This window comes from Podarcis cretensis, assembly GCF_951804945.1.
Source record: "Podarcis cretensis genome assembly, chromosome: 2".
In the NCBI taxonomy this organism is placed as follows: Eukaryota; Metazoa; Chordata; class Lepidosauria; order Squamata; family Lacertidae; genus Podarcis; species Podarcis cretensis.
In genome coordinates this window covers 39,852,419-39,873,910 of record NC_137171.1, presented here as the reverse complement: position 1 = coordinate 39,873,910, position 21,492 = coordinate 39,852,419, and the positions used below count along the sequence as shown (strand labels likewise).

Here is a 21,492-nt window from a genome sequence, read left to right as displayed (position 1 = left end):
TTGTGCAATTAGAGTGTGCACAGTTGTTGCCCATTTACTGAGTACAGTTAAAGCATCTTCCCTCAACACTGTGCCATGGAAGAGGGAAGAAATTTGATTCTATTGACATTTAAATGAGAAATTGCCCAATTTGCATTTTTTAAATCAATACGTGAACCAAAACACAATTATCCATCAAAATCCTCACTTGTCTCAATTTTGGGATGCAGTTCTACAGCCAATAATGTCTACAAAACTGTGTGTATTAGGGAAAGGTGTGCAGCATAGTGCAAATATAAAATGCCCAAATGCATTGTATTAGGGTCAAAACTGCATACAAAAATTTGTATATTAGGAGAAAAATGCACTAAAATGTTGCCAAATTTTCATGTGGATAACCTCAAACTTCTTGTATAGAATTATAATTTAAAACTTGCCACAACCTTTGCTTAGTAACCACTAGAATAGTAACCACTAGTAGCTAGTGAGGCTTTTCTGATGGATTGTGCTAGAAGGGTTTGAACCCACATGCCTGATACAAATGTACTAGGTCACTTTTTATTTCTTTCTCGTGAGTGATACTCCCATTCTTGGAATTGCAATGCCCTCATAATTATAATTAGGGCTGGGTGTTGTACTGACAGGCTGTTGGACTGGGAGAGATGCAACTTAGTATGTCAAGGTTTTCAAATGTGGTCTTTGGGTGACATTGGAAACATACAGGATATTGGTCTATAAATCTCCCTAGTTTATGTGTCAGAGGGAGTGATTTTCTTGCTGGGTGCATTAGTTTATTAGCCCCATAAATTCTTGGTGCTGACTCATTATGACAAATTGTGCGAGGAGATAGAAAAGTAATTGGCGAAAGTGTCCCAACAGAGGTGCTTAACGCTGGATGAAATGTGATCTAAACAAATGCCAAAGGGTGGCCCAATGAGCCAGAATTGTCTCAGGACACATCTTTAAAAAGGAGGGAGGGGTCATTTATACAAGAAGTCCAAGTGATACTCTTAAGATATTTCATGTGTAAAAGCAGCGCACCATCAGGTAAACACACTAAGCTCTGTGTCCACATTGTCACCCTCCAAAATTGGAAAGAAACATCCCAAGTGGGGAGCTTCCTGTACTTCCAGAGATACCCTATGAGATGTAGAGCCTAGAGTCTAAGCCATCTGAGTAGCTTCCATGAAAACAGGAGGCTCCTACTTCAGATGTTTGCCTCCCAACTTATGAATAGGAATAGATGAATCTGTCAATTTCACTTTCTCTCATTGTCTTATTTTTCCCATCCTAAACTCAGTTGTTCAGATTTCCTGATCAGTCTGCATTTTTTTAAAGAGTCTTTCTGAAAGTTCCTCAGGATTTAATGGGCATTTCTCATATTTTTGCAAGCAATTTTACTTACCATAGCACATTTGATGGAGAAATTTAATAGTAGTGTTATGCTCATCATTCCATGCTGATCTACCCCCTTCCCTTTGATGTACATCATCCCATGATGGAGAGCATGGCTTATTGATTGCCCGAAATCTTGAAAAGAGCGTTCTTGTTAGGGAATGAGGATATAAAACAATGGAGCAAGTTTTCTGCTACCCAGGAGCTGTCCTTGGTTCTGTAGAGTCTGCTTCTGCCCCTACCTCCTGGCTAAGCTTACCTTGGTAGGTGGCCTTTGCAGAACTCTCCACTCTATGGACTGTGCTTCTGGACTGCAATTGCCCTATGTGACGCTCTACTGAATAATTTTGTGGACACTCAAATGGGCTGCATTGAACACAGGGTTGTATTCAACAATAGTTTTACTCAGAATGGACCCTCTGGAATTAATGTACAAAACTAATAGGCTCCATTAACTTCAGTGAGCCTTCTCTAAGTAGAACTTAGATCTAGACACATAAAAGAAACAACTCAGTTAAATGCATTGTAAACTTCATACAGGGAAATCCTGTTGGCAAAAGACAGGACTCCACAGTGGTCACAGTGTTATAACGCATATAAAGCATTTTATCTTCACGAATGTAGCTGAATCCTTAGTTGGATGTAACTTGTAGTATTTCCAACAATGTTGAATGAATCATTAGGTCACTCCTACAAAGAATCCATGAGGCAATACCATTGGGAATTCCCAAAATGAACATAGAGTGATATTTTTGTTACTTTCAATCATTCTGACAATCCTTTGACCATATCTCTGTTTTCTTCCTTAGTAATGTATCATTCTTCACCAGGTCTATCCATCAGTGTCTAGCCTCAGATGAGGACCTTTTAAGTTGTATAGTCAAAACATTCCTCATCTGGCCATGAAGTTTTGGACTAAATAAGTTTTATTTAGGAATGTCATTTGTTTTTTTAAAAAAAATCTTCATCAGTTGTAGGCATATAACTCTGAGCAGAGTGTAATGTACAGTGAGAAGGTACTGCCAGCCTTGCACTGGTGACAGTGAAATAAAAATCTTCTAACAGGTGCCCTTGCATTTCTCTGGCAAACAATAACACTTTGCATCTGATAGCCTCCCTGGGAAGGGAGCAGGGCAGCGCATCCCAACTGGCTGGCTGGCACCAGTCAAAGAGCCATCTGGGAGGCAGCCAACACCTAACATGAATTAGTAAAAGATAGTAAGACAAGAAGACTGAATGGGAAGCAAAGTCTTTTGTGGATGGAGCTTTTCCTTCTTAGCAAACCTTTGCAGTACACATAAATTTTGTTCTGACATGATGAGCAGGAGTGATTGGCTTGGAACTGAGAAAAAGCAAGGGACGTGTGTTTTGATCCTAATGATTCCTTAATTTGTCAGATTCTGAGGAGTGAAAGGGAGCAGGGATATGTGGCCCACATTTCCATATTACAAGATAAACCACAAAATACATTGTTCAAAAGGTTCGTCTCTTGAAGAGAAGAATGACCTGTGGTTTTTTTTACATACAACGGATAACGTGAAGGCAGAGAGGGAGAGAAAGAGATGGGAAGTAGAGGAAGAATCAGTGCTTATAGAAGGGATAATAGAGGTGCAGTCCCCTGACCTTGGGTAGGGGGCCCCTTAGCTACCATTTTTTAAAGTCTTGAGGGAGGCCTGATTTGGCTAAATTGGGGGGCAAGAGGGGGAGCTAGTGGATTTTATTAAGCACCATGAAGGATAAACCTGGAGCAGAAGTGGAAAACCCTTTTAGCCCAGCAGACCAGATTTTTATCTTCTCCACCCATCAATCACCTGACACCTCAGTGCCCTCAAGAGTCTTCAGAAGCCTCTTTCAAAATACTATTTTGCACAGCACTTTGAAAGGAGCTTCTGAGGACCTGACAACCAGCTGATCGCTGGTTTTCAGTAGCCACTTTCATTTTTTTTTTTAATTTCATATTTATTAAGATTTTTGAATACAAATGCATAAATAAAAGTTACTTATATCATAACATAGTTTCGTCTCTTCTTTGGACTCCCTCTCATCTCCCGCTCCCACTTACATCGTTACAGAAGGTTTTTTCCACGCAAATTACCCACTTGTTTACAATATTTATCACCGCTCATTTAGATAAAATCTAACAATTCTCCAAAATAAATTTATATTTTCCTTATTTCTCACTTATCATCAAAATCAAATCTAATTCGATGGTAGGCAATTATTTATGATCTAGCATCCTTCTTAGCATTCAACCAAATTACAGTATTTCTGTAAATAAGTCTTAAATCTCCCCCAGTCCTCCTCAACCCTCTCTTCTCCCAGGTCTCGGATCCTGCCAGTCATCTCGGCCAGTTGCATATAGTCTATCAGCTGCATCTGCCACTCTTCCAGTGTGGGTAGATCTTGAGTTTTCCAATTCTTAGCGATGAGTATCCTTGCTGCCGCTGTTGCATACATAAAAAATGTTCGGTTCTTCTTTAACACCTTCTGGCCGACATTACCCAGAAGGAAGGCCTCTGGTTTCTTAGTAAAGGTATACCTAAATACCTTCTTCAGCTCATTATATATCATTTCCCAGAGGGCCTTCACTTTAGGGCAGGTCCACCAGAGGTGAAAGAATGTTCCTTCATGTTCTTTACATTTCCAACATTTATTATCAGACAAATGGTATATTTTGGCAAGTTTAACTGGGGTCATGTACCACCTGTATATCATTTTCATTACATTTTCCTTTAGAGCATTACATGCAGTGAAGTTCAACCCGGTGGTCCACAACCTTTCCCAGTCCTCAAACATAATATTATACCCAATGTCCTGAGCCCACTTTATCATAACCGATTTAACCATTTCATCTTGTGTATTCCATTTTAACAGCAAGTTATACATTCTTGACAATCAGTAGCCACTTTCAAAGTGCTATTTTGTGTAGTACTTTGAAAGGGTCTTCTGAAGGTCTGTCTATCAGCTGGATTTTTTTTAAATTTATTTTTTGTTAAAGCAAAACAATATAGGATTTTCTTTAAAAAAAACTTATAAGAAGCTTTAAAAAATCCTCTGCTGCTATGTTTTAACAAATAATCATAATAATATTCCAGGGCTCTACAGAATTGACATGGAGGATAAGTCTCTCAGTTGTGACATTGGGTATTAGGGACAATATGACTCTGAATCTTGGGAGTAGCAGCAGGGGAGAGTTAATGTCACACCCTGCTTGCAGGCTTCTCTTAGTTGTCTGGTTAGCCTTTGTGGAAAAGGATTTTGGACTGGATGCCAGGGGTAGGTAACCTAAGCCCCAGGGGTGGGATACGGCCCAATCACCTTCTCAATCCGGCCCGCAGACGGTCCGGGAATCAGCGTATTTTTACATGAGGAGAATGTGGCCTTTTATTTAAAATGCATGGTCTGAGGGATGGTGGACTGGCCCACGGCTGAAAAAGGTTGCTAACACCTGGGATAGACTAAGGAGACAAAACCTCTGCTTACCTAGGATTTATAAGGCTGCATTTTAAAGTTTTAATATTGTATTTTAATCATGTTTTTTAAGTTGTATTTCAATCAATTAAGTTGTATTTCAATCAACTTGTTTTTATTATTGGTTGTTAGCCGCCCTGAGCCTGGTCTTGGTTGGGGAGGGCGAAGTATAAATAAATTTTATTATTATTATTATTATTATTATTATTATAATAAACATCTCTGTGCCACTTTTTGTTACATCTGAATGACATCACCTGTGCTCAGAATAGTGTACATGCAACTTGGATGTATGCTTACTGTTGAATAAATGAATTGGAGTGGAACATATCCTGGGAAATGGGACCTCTCTTTTTTGCAAATTTGGGCTAGGGGTTGGGGAAGAAACCACAAGAGGCTGAAGGAATCTCAAAAGAGGCAGAGTCAAGTAGTTGAATCCTGATTTACACAGCTTTCAGCTCCAGAGGCCTAAATTTCCTGTAGCTGCTTCAGCCAGATCACCCAGGATGACACGAGTTAGATACCATTTCAGCACAATTCCCAGCCGACCCAACAACATTTGTCCACACACAATGGAAAGACCCTCCTTCCCAGAAAGGAAAGAAAAATCCTTGAACTTTCTGGTTGATTTCAAGGAGAGAATGCCCAGGAGATTACCCGGTTCAATAATGGATTTGGCTAAAACAGGAGCCTCCATTGACTCCTTTCCTCTGGGCTCTCAGATACTTGCACTGCCCTGGCTCCTCCCCATTTGCTGCTATTGTTCCTATTCATTCTAAATGATGAAGGGGCTTTTGTTGCTCAAAACCATATGGGGTCAGATCGCCCCTTGCTTATCAATCTGCCTCTCTTCTCTCCATAACCTCAGCTTACCCCTCTCCCCAGATGCAAACAATGCCATGTTTTCTTCTGGTGCAGTTTTCAGAGGGGGAGTTGTTGCCTTTGGCTTTTGACCTTGTAATCAGTTGTAAGGATGTGTTAGCCTCCGTGCCCTCTCTCCCAAACTCCCCATTTAACCTCTAGACCTGTCTAAGTGATGGGAGACTCCGAAACGCAAAACCAAAGAGCCTTCCAGTTTCCACAGGAATGTGTATAAATGACCAGTCCATTTGCAATGCCTTTCATGGCAAAGGAAACAGCTCACTGGCTTAAATTGCATGGGAACACCCAGCCCAACCCCATGCAGATCATGGTAGAGAAATTAAGATTGTAATAATTTTTAAATGGGCAGCAGTACACAGCCCCAAACCAAATAATGATTCAGGATGCCTCAATTTTGTCTCATTTTATATCCCTGTTTTCATGAAGACAGGGGACTTGGCCTTTTCTAAATATCAGTGCCCATGTTAGGTGCCCACCACCAGTTTTTTCCACTGGGGAAAAAACACATACTCACACTATAAATCATATTGTAGGCGTGCATTGTTCTACCTTGTTGATAGTGGATCAAACAGCCAGGGGTTCAAGAACAGGGCATGTGAATTCTGCATGGGGAAATCCCAAATTCTCAATGTACTGCCCATGCCCATTTGTTTATTAGAACACATGCTTCCAACCAAAGTATATGTGAGGCAATCAAATGGGGAGGGAGAGGATATAGTGTTTGGTGGGGTGAAGCTACCCAAATTTGTGTTTGAGTCTTGCGCTTATCGGCTGATCGCAGCTGCCTGAGATGGACAAAGTGGATAAAATAGTAAATAAATAACTCCTTACAGGAGGGCATCACTCCAATGGGTTGTGGTAAGACCTCTACTTTTTTCTTTAAAAAAAACAACAACCCCTCCATGAACCTTGCTGTTTTGGGTCATGCCCAGATAGGTCTCCAACATTTTATTTTTGAGCAAGGTGCTGGAGTTCCTGATGGCATCTTGACTGTCAGTTTTGCCTGGATATTGCAAAGCATCCACAGCCATTTTGATCTGCAAGGAGAATTTTTAAATGCTAAACTGGTGCTGAACAAACCCCTAGCTGATGATGATGATTTTTTATTATTTATACCCTGCCCAGTTGGCTGGGTTTCCCCAGCCACTCTGGGCAGCTCCCAACCAAATATTAAAAACACAATACAGCATTAAACATTAAAAACTTCCCTAAACAGGGCTGTCTTCAGATTTCTTTTAAAAGTAAGATAGTTGCTTATTGCCTTGACATCTGCTGGGAGGGCATTCCACAGGGTGGGTGCCATTACCAGTAAGGCCCTCTGCCTGGTTCCCTGTAACTTGGCTTCTCGCAGTGAGGGAACCGCCAGAAGGCCCTCAGAGCTGGACCTCAGTGTCTGGGCTGAACGATGTGGGTGGAGTCGCTCCTTCAGGTATACAGGACTGAGGTTCTTCTGCTCTATAGAACTGCTAGGGTAGGGGTGAAATTCAGACTGGTTTGAATGGACTGCCATTCCCCTTGAAAACAGAGGCTCATAGTCCGGGGCTGCTTCTGGATCCAGCTTGGAAGCTGGAACCGATTTTAATGGCGCTTACACCCAAGAAAGGGCATTTGTGTTGCAGCCTCACTGCCTCATTAGTGTGGGTACAATTGTAGGTTTGTGCATGTTCAGGTCTCCCACTGAAATCAGCTGGTTCACAGCAGTAGAAGATATTTCATTACTGGATACATTTTTCTAAGCCGTTGAAGTTCAGCATCAGAGCTAAATTCAAACAGCAAATAAACACGAGGAGATCTGAGTCAAATGTTTTGTGAGTACCGTTTGTCTTCAATTCTTAAAATCTATGGAAGCCATTTCAAGTGAAAAGGACTTCCCTGCAGGCTATGAAATAATGATGCCCTTACTATCAGGCATTTTCAGCTGAAATGCAAGGAAATTACTATATGTTATTCACTCCTCAAGCAGAACAGTTTAAGTGATGAGAGGAATATAAAAAGAACAATATATATATATATTCCTAGTATAGCCACGGTGATTTGTGTGTGGAAATAGGTGCCCTCAGATGTATAATTCTGCCAGATCTGCATCAATTTATGCAAAAAGTTGCTGGGGGACACATTAATAGGGGATCTCCACACTGATAAGCATTGAGCAACACTTGCAGAGGTTAGGAGGAAGGTGTGTGCCACACAGTGTGTTAGAATAGCCAAGGAACGTGGGTGTTGTGCTGGAACAAGTGATATCTATGAGTGAGTGCAGTATCACCTTGGGACTTTTATCACTATAAAGGTGACTTTTTGCACTCATTTTGCTTTTCACCTTGCATCTTTTCCAGTGTGGTTCCTGTGACTTTAACAGCTGTGCCAAGATGGAAAAGATTTCACAGTTAACTTTCCTGTACCTGTTGCACAACAGTTTAAAGGCACAGGATTCCTGCCAGGAAGCAAGATCAGAGAATCCTAGATTGCGTTTCTCTGAATCTTCTAGGCCACCTGGTCTGGCTCCTTGCTTGATGCAGTAAATCCAGAGCTACAACAAAAAAGGGGAAAAGAGAGGACCCAAATAATTACCGCCCAGTCAGTCTGACATCAATACCAGGGAAGATTCTGGAGCAGATCATTAAGCAAACAGTCTGTGAGCACCTAGAAAGGAATCCTATGATCACCAATAGTCAGCATGGATTTCTGAAAAATAAGTCATGTCAGACTAACCTGATCTCGTTTTTTGACAGAATTACAAGCCTGGTAGATGAAGGGAACGCAGTGGATGTAGCCTACCTTGATTTCAGCAAGGCATTTGACAAGGTGCCCCATGATATTCTTGTAAAGAAGCTGGTAAAATGCGGTCTTGACTATGCTACCACTCAGTGGATTTGTAACTGGCTGACTGACCGAACCCAAAGGGTGCTCATCAATGGTTCCTCTTCATCCTGGAGAAGAGTGACTAGTGGGGTGCCACAGGGTTCTGTCTTGGGCCCGGTCTTATTCAACATCTTTATCAATGACTTGGATGATGGACTCAAGGGCATCCTGATCAAATTTGCAGATGACACCAAACTGGGAGGGGTGGCTAACACCCCAGACGACAGGATCACATTTCAAAATGACCTTGACAGATTAGAGAACTGGGCCAAAACAAACAAGATGAATTTTAACAGGGAGAAATGTAAAGTATTGCACTTGGGCAAAAAAAATGAGAGGCACAAATACAAGATGGGTGACACCTGGCTTGAGAGCAGTACATGTGAAAAGGATCTAGGAGTCTTGGTTGACCACAAACTTGACATGAGCCAACAGTCTAAAAACATGAGCCAACAGCTAAAAAAGCCAATGCAATTCTGGGCTGCATCAATAGGAGTATTGCATCTAGATCAAGGGAAGTAATAGTGCCACTGTATTCTGCTCTGGTCAGACCTCACCTGGAGTACTGTGTCCAGTTCTGGGCACCACAGTTCAAGAAGGACACTGACAAACCGGAACGTGTCCAGAGGAGGGCAACCAAAATGGTCAAAGGCCTGGAAATGATGCCTTATGAGGAACGGCTAAGGGAGCTGGGCATGTTTAGCCTGGAGAAGAGGAGGTTAAGGGGTGATATGATAGCCATGTTCAAATATATAAAAGGATGTCACATAGAGGAGGGAGAAAGGTTGTTTTCTGCTGCTCCAGAGAAGCGGACACGGAGCAATGGATCCAAACTACAAGAAAGAAGATTCCACCTAAACATTAGGAAGAACTTCCTGACAGTAAGAGCTGTTCGACAGTGGAATTTGCTGCCAAGGAGTGTGGTGGAGTCTCCTTCTTTGGAGGTCTTTAAGCAGAGGCTTGACAACCATATGTCAGGAGTGCTCTGATGGTGTTTCCTGCTTGGCAGGAGGTTGGACTCGATGGCCCTTGTGGTCTCTTCCAACTCTATGATTCTATGATTCTAATTCCCCAAAGATGGTGGTCCAGCCTCTCTAGAGTTCTCCAAGATGGGAGATCTCATCACCTCCAAAGTAATTGATTCTATTTTCAAATGGCTCTTACCCTTGATGTGTTTTTCAGAACATTTCAATCAAAATCCACCCTCCTGTAGCTTCAGCTCATGAGACCTCGTCTTGCCTTCTGGACCATCAGAGAACAAGTGTTTGCTCTGTCCCTTCGTGAGAGAGCCCTTTGGGTATGTGAAATCTGCTGTCATGGGTGTCTCCTCTTCAGTCTTCTCCAGTTCTTTCAGCCTCTCTTAAGCCTCCCCCGCACCCACAACCTTGCTGCCTATCTTCTTTGCCCTCCTTTGCTCCTGTTCATGTGCTTCTATTACCTTTTGAAAGTGTGGCTTCCTAGTTGGGAGTTGGGACAAAGCAAACAATGGCTCTCAGTTAGTGGGTTACAGTCAGTTGTATAAAATTCTACAGCTCTGATTCACAGTTAGCTTCATAGTTACAGCACCCATGTAGAAAGCAGTTAGTCTGCTGTCGGATATTCATGGGGCAATTTGTTCAGGAGCTCCTACTCACCCTTCTTCTTTCTTGCTAATTTTATTTCCCACCTACCCACTTAACTTGATGGTTATTGGAGAGAGCAGAAAAATCCCCTTTTCCAAACAACTGTTGATAGAAAGTATCTCTCCCTGTCTTTGTATCTGGTTGCTGTAAAAAAGAAAAAAAGCTAGAATGTTAAAATGGTTAATGTTAAAATATTAGAGCCCAATTCTCCAACACCATTTGCCTACACTTGGCCAGAGACTATTGGCAGTGTGACCAAGAGAGCAGAGCACCCAGACTGAGTCCTAGGTTTACATTTCTTGTTTTGCCGTGCAATCACTGAATGATTCTACACAAAACACTTGCTGCAATAGGTTCAGTTTTCCCCATCTGTAAAACTGGGATAAACCTGCTATTTAGAGATGTTGCAAGGATGTGAGGGTGTATGGACTTGTTATACGTGTGGTCATAAAGTTTTACTCAGAGAGACTCACTTAAATTTGTCATGTTCATTAATTTCAGTGAGTTTTCTCTGAGCAAAGAGCACACATAGCCTTTACCTAAGTGTTATGTAGTTGCATCCGCACATTACCACTTATTTCACAGCAGGACCAATAATGTCATCTCCTGATGGGCTATTTGCAAATCCTCTGCATGGCAAATAAGCTTTTCTCAGGGAGAAACTCGCCATCTAATCTAAGGCTACATTAGCACGCATGGCTAAGGCACTGACACTTTTTTTTTTTTAAATATTCCCAAATCATTTTATTATGACCAACCAAAATGTTACAAAATAGGGGGTAAGCTTTTGAGTCCACCAGAGCTCTTCTGTAAAGCACAGCGGGAGGCAGGGTGAGGGAAGGGAAGGCTTAGTACTGAAGTCAGAATATCTGCAGTGGTAAAAAAAAATTGCCGTATAGTTTTGTGTGGTTTTGCGGATCTGTCATGAAAGGTGTCTGCACTTGAGAATTTACCATTGCACCACTGGATTTCATAAACCCAGAGAAATGGTTTCATAAACCCAGAAAAATGAGTGGAATTCACATCCGAGTAAATAGCATGAGCAGGATCAGGCTTCAGAAGTGCTTCTGAAGTTGGCAATAGTTATACATCTCCAGCTCTGAATTTCGAAGGTAGTGGTTGGAGAAGTACTGTATCTCCCAAAAGAAACTCCCTCCCTATCCCAAGTGACTGCGCGGGGTGTGTCCCAACTACTTCTTTCTCCGCCTCCACTCAGAGTCCTCTCTGAAAGGTATCTCCGCCCACTTTGCTTTTGCCAACGTTCCGTTGGCTCCTGGGCCCGTCGCTCAAGCTTCGGAGGTGCCTTTCGGAGAAGTTTTTGCTACAATCAAGAGCTCCACGTGTGGTAGCCGCTGGAGCAGCCGGGGAAAGGGAGCACCGCAGGAAAGAAAGGTGACAGGCGATTGGGAGGATTTTCGTCTACTCGTCCGCGCGAGGTGGGCGCTGCTGCTGGACAGCTAAGGAGCGCGCAAAATCCGAGCGAGGAGCGGCGGAAAAGCAACACCGCGCGCGGCAGCATCTGCGACCCGAGGTGGCTTGGGAAGAGTTGCCGGCTCAGGACTCGTTTGTTTCTTCTTCTGCTGCGCACAAAGCTCCAGCAGACCGGGGTGGGACTGGCTTCCCTTCTTTCCTCCATAAGCAGCAACGATCACCCGGGATCTCAGCCTGGGCGGCCGACAGACGCTGTGGCAGAGAGAGGAGAGCCCTCTCGGCGACAGAACCTCTCCTTGAAACCTTGAGCGCATCCTCCTCCAGCGGCTGCCTCCCGGATCTGGCCGCGCTTCGGATCTCCGCCTGGATGTGCCGCGCTCCCTCCGAGAGGCGCCTGGCAGTGTTTCCCCCGCGCTCAGGCGCGCTGCTCCTTGGCTGCGCTTTGACCGGAGATGCGCCAAACTCGCCTCCCAGCTGGAGTTGATGCTACCCGCCCCTTTCGCAGCGGCTGGGCTGCTGCGAGGCTCCCTCGAAGGCCTGGTTTAAGCCCAGGTGCCCAGACCCCAACCCCCGCCCGACTCCAACGCCTGGCCGCTGGAATGATGCGCCCGTGAAGCTCCGCGCACGGGGGAAAACCAGCTGCGCCTTCTGCCCTTGCTCCCCACCCCCTCCACCCAAACCCGTCAGCGGACCCCGATCCGAGCCGTCTATGATGGGGTTGCCCGCTCCCCGCCAGGCAGGGCTAAGGGGCTGAGAGTAGGGGGCGATGGCCCCGGCGCGGGGGGCCGCCTAGCATGGCCCGGGGAGGGGTGCCCCCCGCCTCAGCGCCTGGCCCAGAGCCCCTGCCCCGGCGCGCCCTGCGGAAGCTGCTGCTGGTCCTCGGCTCGCTCCTCATGTCTATCTACGCCAGTTACTGCCTGGCCGGGGCTGCGCGCGTCCTCACCAGAGAGCCGGCCCCGATCCCGCTCGCGCCGGGCGACGAGGGCGCCGCCACGCCCCGCGATCCTTCGCTGCAGCCCCAGGCGGCGGGAGAAGGCACAAAGCGGCTGCCGCAGGCGGTGATCATCGGCGTGAAGAAGGGCGGCACGAGGGCGCTGCTTGAGTTCCTGCGGGTCCACCCGGACGTGAGGGCGGCGGGCGCCGAGCCGCACTTCTTCGATCGGAACTATGGCCGGGGGCTCGCCTGGTACAGGTATGGATGAGGATGCGCTGCTCTTGAACGTTGGCTTGGCTCAGGAGAGGGACTGGGCGCCCTTCTCCTCCCCTTCCTTACTCTTGTGTGAATCCGGATTCTGTCCTGCCCAGACTGCTTGCTACTCTTGAGAAATATTGTGTGGGCAATTAAGGGGATATGAACTTAGGGTTCCTGTCACTCAGTGCCATGCATCCAACTGTGTGGAACAGAAAGCCATGCATACTTACCTTGGGAATTCCTAACCCCTATGAACACTAATACTTTCTCCTGCGTAAACATGTATAGGTTTTGAGTATTATTTGTGGCAATGCTGAGGGTCTTAAAACTATTATTTCTGCCTTGGAAGCACTGCTTTTTAATTTGAAGTGTATGGGACATGCTGTGGTTATTTAATGCTGAGGGAAATATCATTTGTACATGTTCAGAAACACTGATTGATTTGCATATTCCAGGACTGGCCAGGTCATAGAGGGCAGAATTACTTCTGGGCCTTTGAACAATGGCGAGAGTATTCCTAAACTTGGTTGGGTTCCTCTTAAGGAAATGTGTGTGATGCTCTGCCCAGACCAGTCCTGAGTCCCCCCCCGCCCCCATCATGCTTTGCAAACTCTCCCTGAGACCTTGCTACTGTCCTAGGTCCATAAAATCTGCAAACATTCCTTTCCACAACCACAGAAATCTATTGGCCTTTGCCCTGAGATTCTCCCACCAAGATTAAAGCCTTGTGTTTAAAACCCACTTCAGAGCTCCAATATCTCCTTCACAAAAGGCAAACTTTGATGCCCAAATCTTCCTAAAGCCTCTCATTTTTTGTTTTTTGTTTTTAAAAAAGTCAAAGGCCTTGACACAATCTTTTTGTAAACCACTTTGAGGTTTTATTACAATCAAGTGGTATATAAATCTTGTGGAATAAAAAAAATAAATAAATCATTAACCAACCATGAGACTGTAACTCCTGTCCACAGCCTCCCCATTGACCTGTATTTATCTTCTCTGGTACCAAACCTATGACGGGATCTCAGCCCTGCATCTTTAACTGTCTGACTTGAGTTGTTCTACCTCAACTGTCAAAGTTGCTTACAGCCCTGACTTTTTCACAAGGGTAACCACAGTGTTTTCACGACAAGGTATGGGTAAAGCAGCTTTCGCTAGTTGGCCTTTTGATTAATAATGTGTTTGCATGCTTAAAGCTGGGTCTCCAGCCCTACACTTCATCTTCACACCTGTCCCACAAGCCCACCTTTAACCATCACTCTGAGCACAACCAATTGTACTCAGTATGGCGACTCCTTGTGTAAGACGTTTTGCATCAGCCAGCTTTGAACCTCAGAAGTCCCACAAATGAGCATCCCTAAGAGAGGAGCCCCACTCCCTATAACTCCATTTGCTCTTCCTACACGCAGCCTCATCTCCTTTTCATGTTAGATTAGGAACTACTTCCTATCTTCACAACTTGATCTGCAGCGCATGTATCTGGAAGTGAAGCAAACTTTCTTGATTCCGATAAAGTTTTACCAAGTCAAGTGTGCTCAGATTTGCAGCATTAAAAAGCTCAGAAGTCGTCTTCAGGACATTGTTGCAGCCAGCTCCAGTCAGTCCTTCCTGATAAATATTGTGAATGCATCAAACTTTCTGTAAAGAAATCCTTAATTAATTGTCCTACATTCCATGAACCCACTTTCTCCCCCCTCTGAGCAATCAACTCTATTCGTTATATCTGACCTTTCCAGCCTCAGTCTTGAAAGTGACCTCACTCTGTATCTGTCTCAGACCCCCCTTCACCCTTATCTACAGGGTCAAAGAGGAGGTGTACAAACATGATTGGCAAAACTCAATTAATCATGGGCTCGTTTGGGATTCGAGGGTGGGGTGAGGAGGTAGAAGAAAGGCAGCCCTTGGCAAAACTCTGATTTGCAGGAGTGATGCCACGAGTGCTTCAAAATTTGGAATGCACCACTTATAATGCAGAATAAAAAGTGGAACAGACTATTTGGAATTGAATGTGTGTTTCAGCCAACAGAGGTCTTCAGGTTTGAATTCCTGATGCGAGGATTGTAAAGCTTCCAATTTGCCACTTGTTCAAACAGTCTGAAAGGTGATGATTTCTGCTAAAGGACAGGCGGTTCCATCTCTAGTTCCTTCCTCAGGATTTCTTTTACTACTAGTTGTTAAATTAAAACAAACTGTAAGAATAACAGCCCATCTACTTCCATTAAAAGGGATGTGCATTGCGAAACATGGGTAGGCTCTCATTTTTACAGACTTGTATCCAGCAAAATTAAAAAGAAAGAGGGGTGGTTTTTTTTTAGAAGTTAAGAAATTAGTTGTGTGTGCTCACTGATTGTCTGTTTTAAAGCTCTTAACATTCTTGCCAGTGGATTGTGGGAAATTAGTGCAATTAACCACCTCTCTGTTCCTGTAAATACTTTTGTCATTTTATTTCTTCTGCCATTGACACATTTATGCAGTCATGAGGGATTTGTGCAACTGGAGCCTTTGATGGAGAATTTTTGATGCCGTGCAAAAGGTCCTTCTAAAAACCGTGGGCCCAATCCAGAGGCAAAGTTAGGTGTGCTTGACACTACAGTCTTGTATGCATCTAGTCCAACCTGCTACATTGCAGGAATCTCAACTAAATCATACATGACACTTGGTCATCCAACCTCTACTTGAAAACCCACAAGGAAGGAGAGTCCACCACCTCTTGTGAGTGTCTGTTCCACTGTTAACTGAGGTTTATTCCTTGGTAAGTGGGTGTTTTTGATATTAGAACTATATTCACCCTTTCCCAACTTTGGGAGGTGGGAGGTGGGTATGCCAGTTGTGTGAGGCCAAACGTAGGTGTGGCTGTGGCACATTCTGGCATGCATAGACACACAGCCTGATCTGTGCAGATGAGCTGGGGGGTATTGTTCCCTTTCAGCTCCTCAAATGATTAAACTGATGGCCACAGAGGAGACAACTGGCATCCCCATCAGGGCTCCTGTACCGTGTCTCCTTTTTTTGTTTTTGCTGCTGCCAAAATCAGTGGGTTTAGGGGCCAAAAATAAAATTGATCGAAGGGCTGCATCGGACCAGGGCAAGTTTTATTCCAAGTCAGATAATTGTTCTGTATAGCTCAGTGCTGTCTACACTGGCTGGCAGCGACTCTCCCAGGTATGAGGCAGGAGCTCTCCCCAGCTTTTCCTGGAGTTGGCAGGGCTTGCACCTGCACATGTGTCACAGGCCGCTATTGGGAAATGCTGTGACAGTGCTAGTGAGGAGCTACACTGTCTCCATCCTTCTTGTGCCTTGTTGTGATCTGTAGAAAAAGTTGCTGAACTACAACACCCATAAACTGCGTCCTGCATGGCCAATGGCAAGGGATGATGGGAGCTGTAGTGCAGCAACACCTGGAGAACCACAGGATTCCTGCACCTGGTATACTAGACAGACTGCTGGACTTGTGCTGGAAAAGGGTACACTTCTTCCACACACACCCTTTTTTTGAAGGGGAATGGTTGTGTGAATCAGGCATACGCAAGCAGATTGACAAACACTTTTTGTAAATGGCAGAAGGGACTTTACCCTTTCAGCTTTGGGGCCATGTGTGATTATTTTGACCCCTTTCAGGGTGTGAGTAGAATTTCCTTTGTTTTCTTTCAGTGTCATCGTCATGTAGCCAAAACTGATTGTTTATGCATCATCATGGGCTCATCCACACAGGAGCTTGATGTGGGTTTGAAGCTACTTGCACAGTGATTTTTTTTTGGGGGGGGGCAAGGGTTGCCACTATCCACAAAACATCCTGTGAAGCCCATACTTTCCCCCCAATTTATCCCCCATGGATAAATCTGATAAAACCTCCAGCATGAAATTGCTTGTTCCCTGATGTGCATTGTGAGGTCAAAATGTGGAAGGGCTCTTTTTTTACACGTGGAGACATCTCATTGGGTGTTGTTTCTGCCAGTTGCTGCTGAGGATGTGGTTGTGGTACACACACACACACACACACACACACACACAGCTGTTTTGTGTGAAATTGCTGTTGGGCAAAACAGCTGTATTAAAAATGAAACTGGCCCTTCAGGATATAAACAGGAGTTGGCAGGTACAGTAGGAAGGAAGGAAAGAAAAGGAAAACACTCGCTCTCCAAATCCCGCCACTCAAGAGCGCTCTCTTCCCCCCCCCACCAGCCCATCTTGTCTCAGCTATGTATGCCTGTGTGTGAAATGCATTTACATTTAATTGTTGACTGCCCAGAGATTATTAGTTATTGGGTAGTATAAAAGCACTGTCAATTAAGAAATGAATGAATGAATGAATGTTACCAATCCATGCACTTGTGCTATTTTGCCTGATGGCTTGACCCTGCCAAGTAGCATACAGCAGGATTCACTGCCCCTCTCGCACCCCACACCCCCAAACTGACTACTTTGACAAACCAGCTACCTCCACTTGTGCCTCCTGATGGGCTTGTTTCATGAAATTTGAGTGGGTAGAGAGAAGGGAGATCATAGTTCTCTATCTCCACTTGCAGGATCCCATCCTGAAATAAGCTGAAGCCAGATCATAGTAGGGTTAGAGAAAGCATCCCTATTGGTGTAGTGGTTAAGAGCAGTGGACTCGTAATCTGGGGAACTGGGTTCGCTTCCCAGTTCCTCCACATGCAGCTGCTGAGTGACCTTGGGCCAGTCACACTTCTCTGAAGTCTCTCAGCCCCACTCACCTCAGAGAGTGTTTGTTGTGGGGGAGGAAGGGAAAGGAAATTGGTAGCCACTTTGAGACTCCTTAGGGTAGTGATAAAGTGGGATATCAAATCCAAACTCTTCTTCTTCTTCTTCAAACTCTTAATATCCCTAGCAACAAATAAAAACACATATGGAAAAGTCACAGCCTTTTATCCATTTTATTTCTAAACTGCTTTGCATGGCAACTGGAACAGGGGAGATCCTGAAAGGGAAAGACTTTTATTTGGGATTGCCAAACAATCACTTCACCAGGGCTCTGTGCCTTAGATGGACAGCTTGACAGGAACCAGAGTAGGAGAACGTGTGGTTCCAGCTCCGTGCTGGGACCACCCTCACCTGTTGCTTGCCTATCTTGTGCCCTGTCTGGAACAAGCTAGGTCACCAGGATGCTATAATTGAGGAGAGAAAGGGGAGCCACAGAATATTTGCCAAGCGTTAGGCAGCAGCTGGAGCACATCCGAAGCCCCTGAACCCAGATGCACCAGCAGCTGTGCTTGTTAGGAGTGAGAGAGAAGAGGGAGTAGTGGCCACCTAAGTGCTCAGACAGTGCTCAGGTCTCAACCACTCCTCACCACCAGTCATCATGGGGGTGGATTTCAGTGACTGAATTCTCATAGTTTTGCATTGCTGTTCATTTGGGCTGTGATCTTCTAAGGTAGATGTGCTCATGACAGTTTGGACAGCAGTGGTGGCAGCTGGAGGGGAGTGCCTGGCCTTTGTCAACAGGGCACTTAACCTGAATGTATTCACCTATAGTAAAGTATGTGTGAGAGAGGTATGGGAGACAGTCGTGGCAAATCATACTTGGCCCCAATGCTTTCTCTTCCTTTGCTCACCTGCTCTGCCCTTGCACCCCCAATTTTTGGTGTGGAGCCTGGTGTTTGCAGTTGGTGTGGAGTCTGGTGTTTGCAGTCTCCAGTTTGTGGCTGGAGTCCCAGGTTGAGGTGCATGTTAAGGTTCTTAGAAAGGAAATGCTAGCAGTGTGTTAAGTCCCCATGTGTCAGGCTGCTTGTGCAGGTCTCCCTTTTGTGGCAAGGTGCTCAGAACTACCCCTTGGGAAGTCTAGGTATGACACGAGGCCAGAGAAGTATCATCCCATGCATTTGCCTTATCCTCCTCTTAGGTTTATATACCAGTGGGTGATGTGCTGTGATTGGGTGCTGAGTTGCACCATGCTGGTGTGGACTCAATGGAAGTCAATGGAAGGACAATTTCCTGCACTAGATTTGTGGTGACATTAAAAACTGTGCCACAGATGGAGGTCCAACTGTGGATTGTAGGAATGTAGGATACAACACAAGTGTGCCCCTCCACTGCCCTGCCATGAATGTGCCCCATTTCAGCCTTTCCTTCAGCATACTTGATGTTCCACTTGTGTAGTGGGGCTCTCAGTCAGTGGATGTTTAGTGGATGTTTGTGTCCTAAGTTTCTTCCATCCTGTAGCTGAGGGCTGTGCAACACCTTGCAGGAATGTCTTCAGTTCAGACCTGACCCCCCACCCTCCACTCTGCTTCATTTCCTTAAATAAGCCACTTTCACAATGGTAGAATTTTGAGAAATCTAATAAACGTCGGTTACAGGAGGTGCCTGCAAAGACAGCTTTAATCAAATCCAATCAAATATTTTTTTAATAGAATGCATTCATCATTCATTGGGAAAGGGGACAAAAAAAGAGACCACAATGTGAAAATAAACATGAAAGCCAAAGGGCAATTGTCTTATTTGCAATTTGCATTGTTTAGATGGTTCTCCCACGTGCTCCTGTCATTTAAAGTTAATAAAGTTGTGTCCTCTGGCAAGTTAATATGAAAATAGCTTGTTGGCTCAGCAAGCAATTTGTCTTTGTTGCACGGCAGAAATGCTTTGTTTCCCGTCAAGTACGCAGGAGTGGAACAAAGGGCTTTAAGGCTGGGATTGGTGCACACTTAGCAATGAAACATCCTTCCAAATGATCATCAGTAGGCCTTCCCTGTAAAGTCTAGGATCGGGTAAGACTTCAGTCAAAGGCTCACTTGCCAGGGAAATGAATGCAATGGAATTTACTCTGAGTACACATGCTAATGATTGCACTGTACTCCTCGGATAACACCTATTCAGCTAAGTTTTATTCAGAGTACACCGACTGAAATGAATTAACATCACTAAGTTAGGTCCACTGATGTCAGTGGGTCTACTCTGGGTAAAATTGTGTTGAATATCACCCCTTGTTCTGATCTGACCTCAACTCTAATTATTCCTGTGGTTGAACCTGTTGCTTGGTTGGTTTGAAAGAGTAAGGATAAAGGGAGAAGCAGAACAAGTTATGTGCAGTGCCATCTGATGTATGTCTGCTCAATAATACATCCTACTGCATTCAGTAGGGCTCAGAGTAAGTCTTGAGCTACAGCCAGAATGTCTAAGTCAGCAATCCTGTAGACACCTACCTGGGAGTGTCTATAGCAGTGGTTCTCAAAGGATGTGGTGCAACACAATGATGTGGCAACAGAGGATGGCAAGTGTAGTGGGAAGATTCAAGGACAATCAACATATTTTGGGAATGATTCATGTTCTTATGTAGTTGCATTTCTGGGTGTCCCGTGATCATATTATAAAGTCGTTGTGTTTTGTGTTATAAATCAAGCACTGCTAGGAGTTGCTTCTTATTGTTCTCCAGTGTATTTCCTATCAATAAAAAAATTGGTGTGGTCTGATCAAAGGTTTATTCTGAAGGTGTGGCCCAGAGAGAACCACTGGTCTGGTCTATAGGATTACAAGCTTAGACATTCTGGTTGTAGGTCAGGAATGGGAACCTAACTGACTTGAGCTACCAGCAGTCCTTACCATTGGTTGTGCTCACTGGGATCTGGTGTCCAACAATTTCTGGAGGGCCACAGGTTCTTCATCCCTGTTGTAACTGAAGCATTGTTCTTGAAACAGGAGTCCCATATTTAGATGCCAATTTATGCCCCTTTAACCCCATGAATTCTGTGGTATACCAACCAGATGCATTTCCCCCCTGATAATAAAGACTTTCTATTCCTGAAGCCCAAAGCTGTCTGAGGAATGGTATTTTCTTAACTGTGCAGTTATCCAATTTTGCGTGCCTTGAAAGAGAATCAGAAAGGAAACATTAAAACTTCTGAGGTTTTTCACATTTATTTTTAAGCACATTTTTCTTGACTTTGAAAATAAACACCTGACTTTGGGGACAGTGTGTGGTCACAAAGTCTGGCTGATACTCAAGGAAACTGTTTTATACTTAGTTGTGATCCTAAGGAGACTTGGACATAAATTCCAGTGCAATCAAGGAAATAGCTTTGGGAGGAAACTCTTTGCATATAGTTTCAGAAACTTTGTCTGAGTAAGGAATGCAGGATTGGATAAAGGAGCTGCCTCATCAGCAGTGAATTTAAGAGAGCATGACTGGTTCAGTCACACTGGGTATGGAGTCTTGGAGGTGCCACAACTGTGATGTAGAATGGAAGATAAGAGGTGAGGGGGAGGGCACTGCAGAAATTTGAGACCCCAAGATCTGCCACTGGCCTCAAACATTGCAGTGCAATTAAATTTTTTTTTAAGTGGCCATAATAATTTTCACATAGGTACAATAGATCTTGGAGACACTTTTATTTCTGCATGGTTTTATTTAATCTATCTTATAATTCATCACCACAACCACCTTTCACCATACTGTGGTGATTGGAGTGGCTTCAGAAAACAATACACTGCAATTAAAAGCTAAACCAATCCATCAAATTGAAACTGTGGCCACAGAGCTATTTGACACTTTAACAGATCACTGATCTGCACTGAGACAGCTTTTGAAAAGTTGTAGTCCAACTCAAGTACATGTGAGTCTGTCCTAAAGTGCCCTGATTTGCCTCATTACTCAAGGTACACAGAAAACAGAGGCACACTCATAGAGCTGGATTCAGCTAATGAGTCCTC

At 44.4% G+C, this 21,492-nt stretch overlaps 1 protein-coding gene and 1 long non-coding RNA gene across 2 annotated transcripts in view; both read left to right on the top strand.

Annotated features, from left to right (window-relative positions):
* Nucleotides 1–21,492, top strand: part of LOC307210429 — a 963,897-nt gene that overhangs the window by 615,784 nt on the left and 326,621 nt on the right. The window lies entirely within an intron of this gene.
* Nucleotides 11,090–21,492, top strand: part of LOC307210357 (heparan sulfate glucosamine 3-O-sulfotransferase 3A1-like) — a 71,900-nt gene continuing 61,497 nt past the window's right edge. The window contains exon 1 of the mRNA XM_079966211.1: nucleotides 11,090–12,831. Within this exon, the coding sequence (XP_079822337.1) occupies nucleotides 12,434–12,831 (398 nt within the window). The 5' untranslated portion in view covers nucleotides 11,090–12,433. The remainder of the gene's footprint in view (nucleotides 12,832–21,492) is intronic.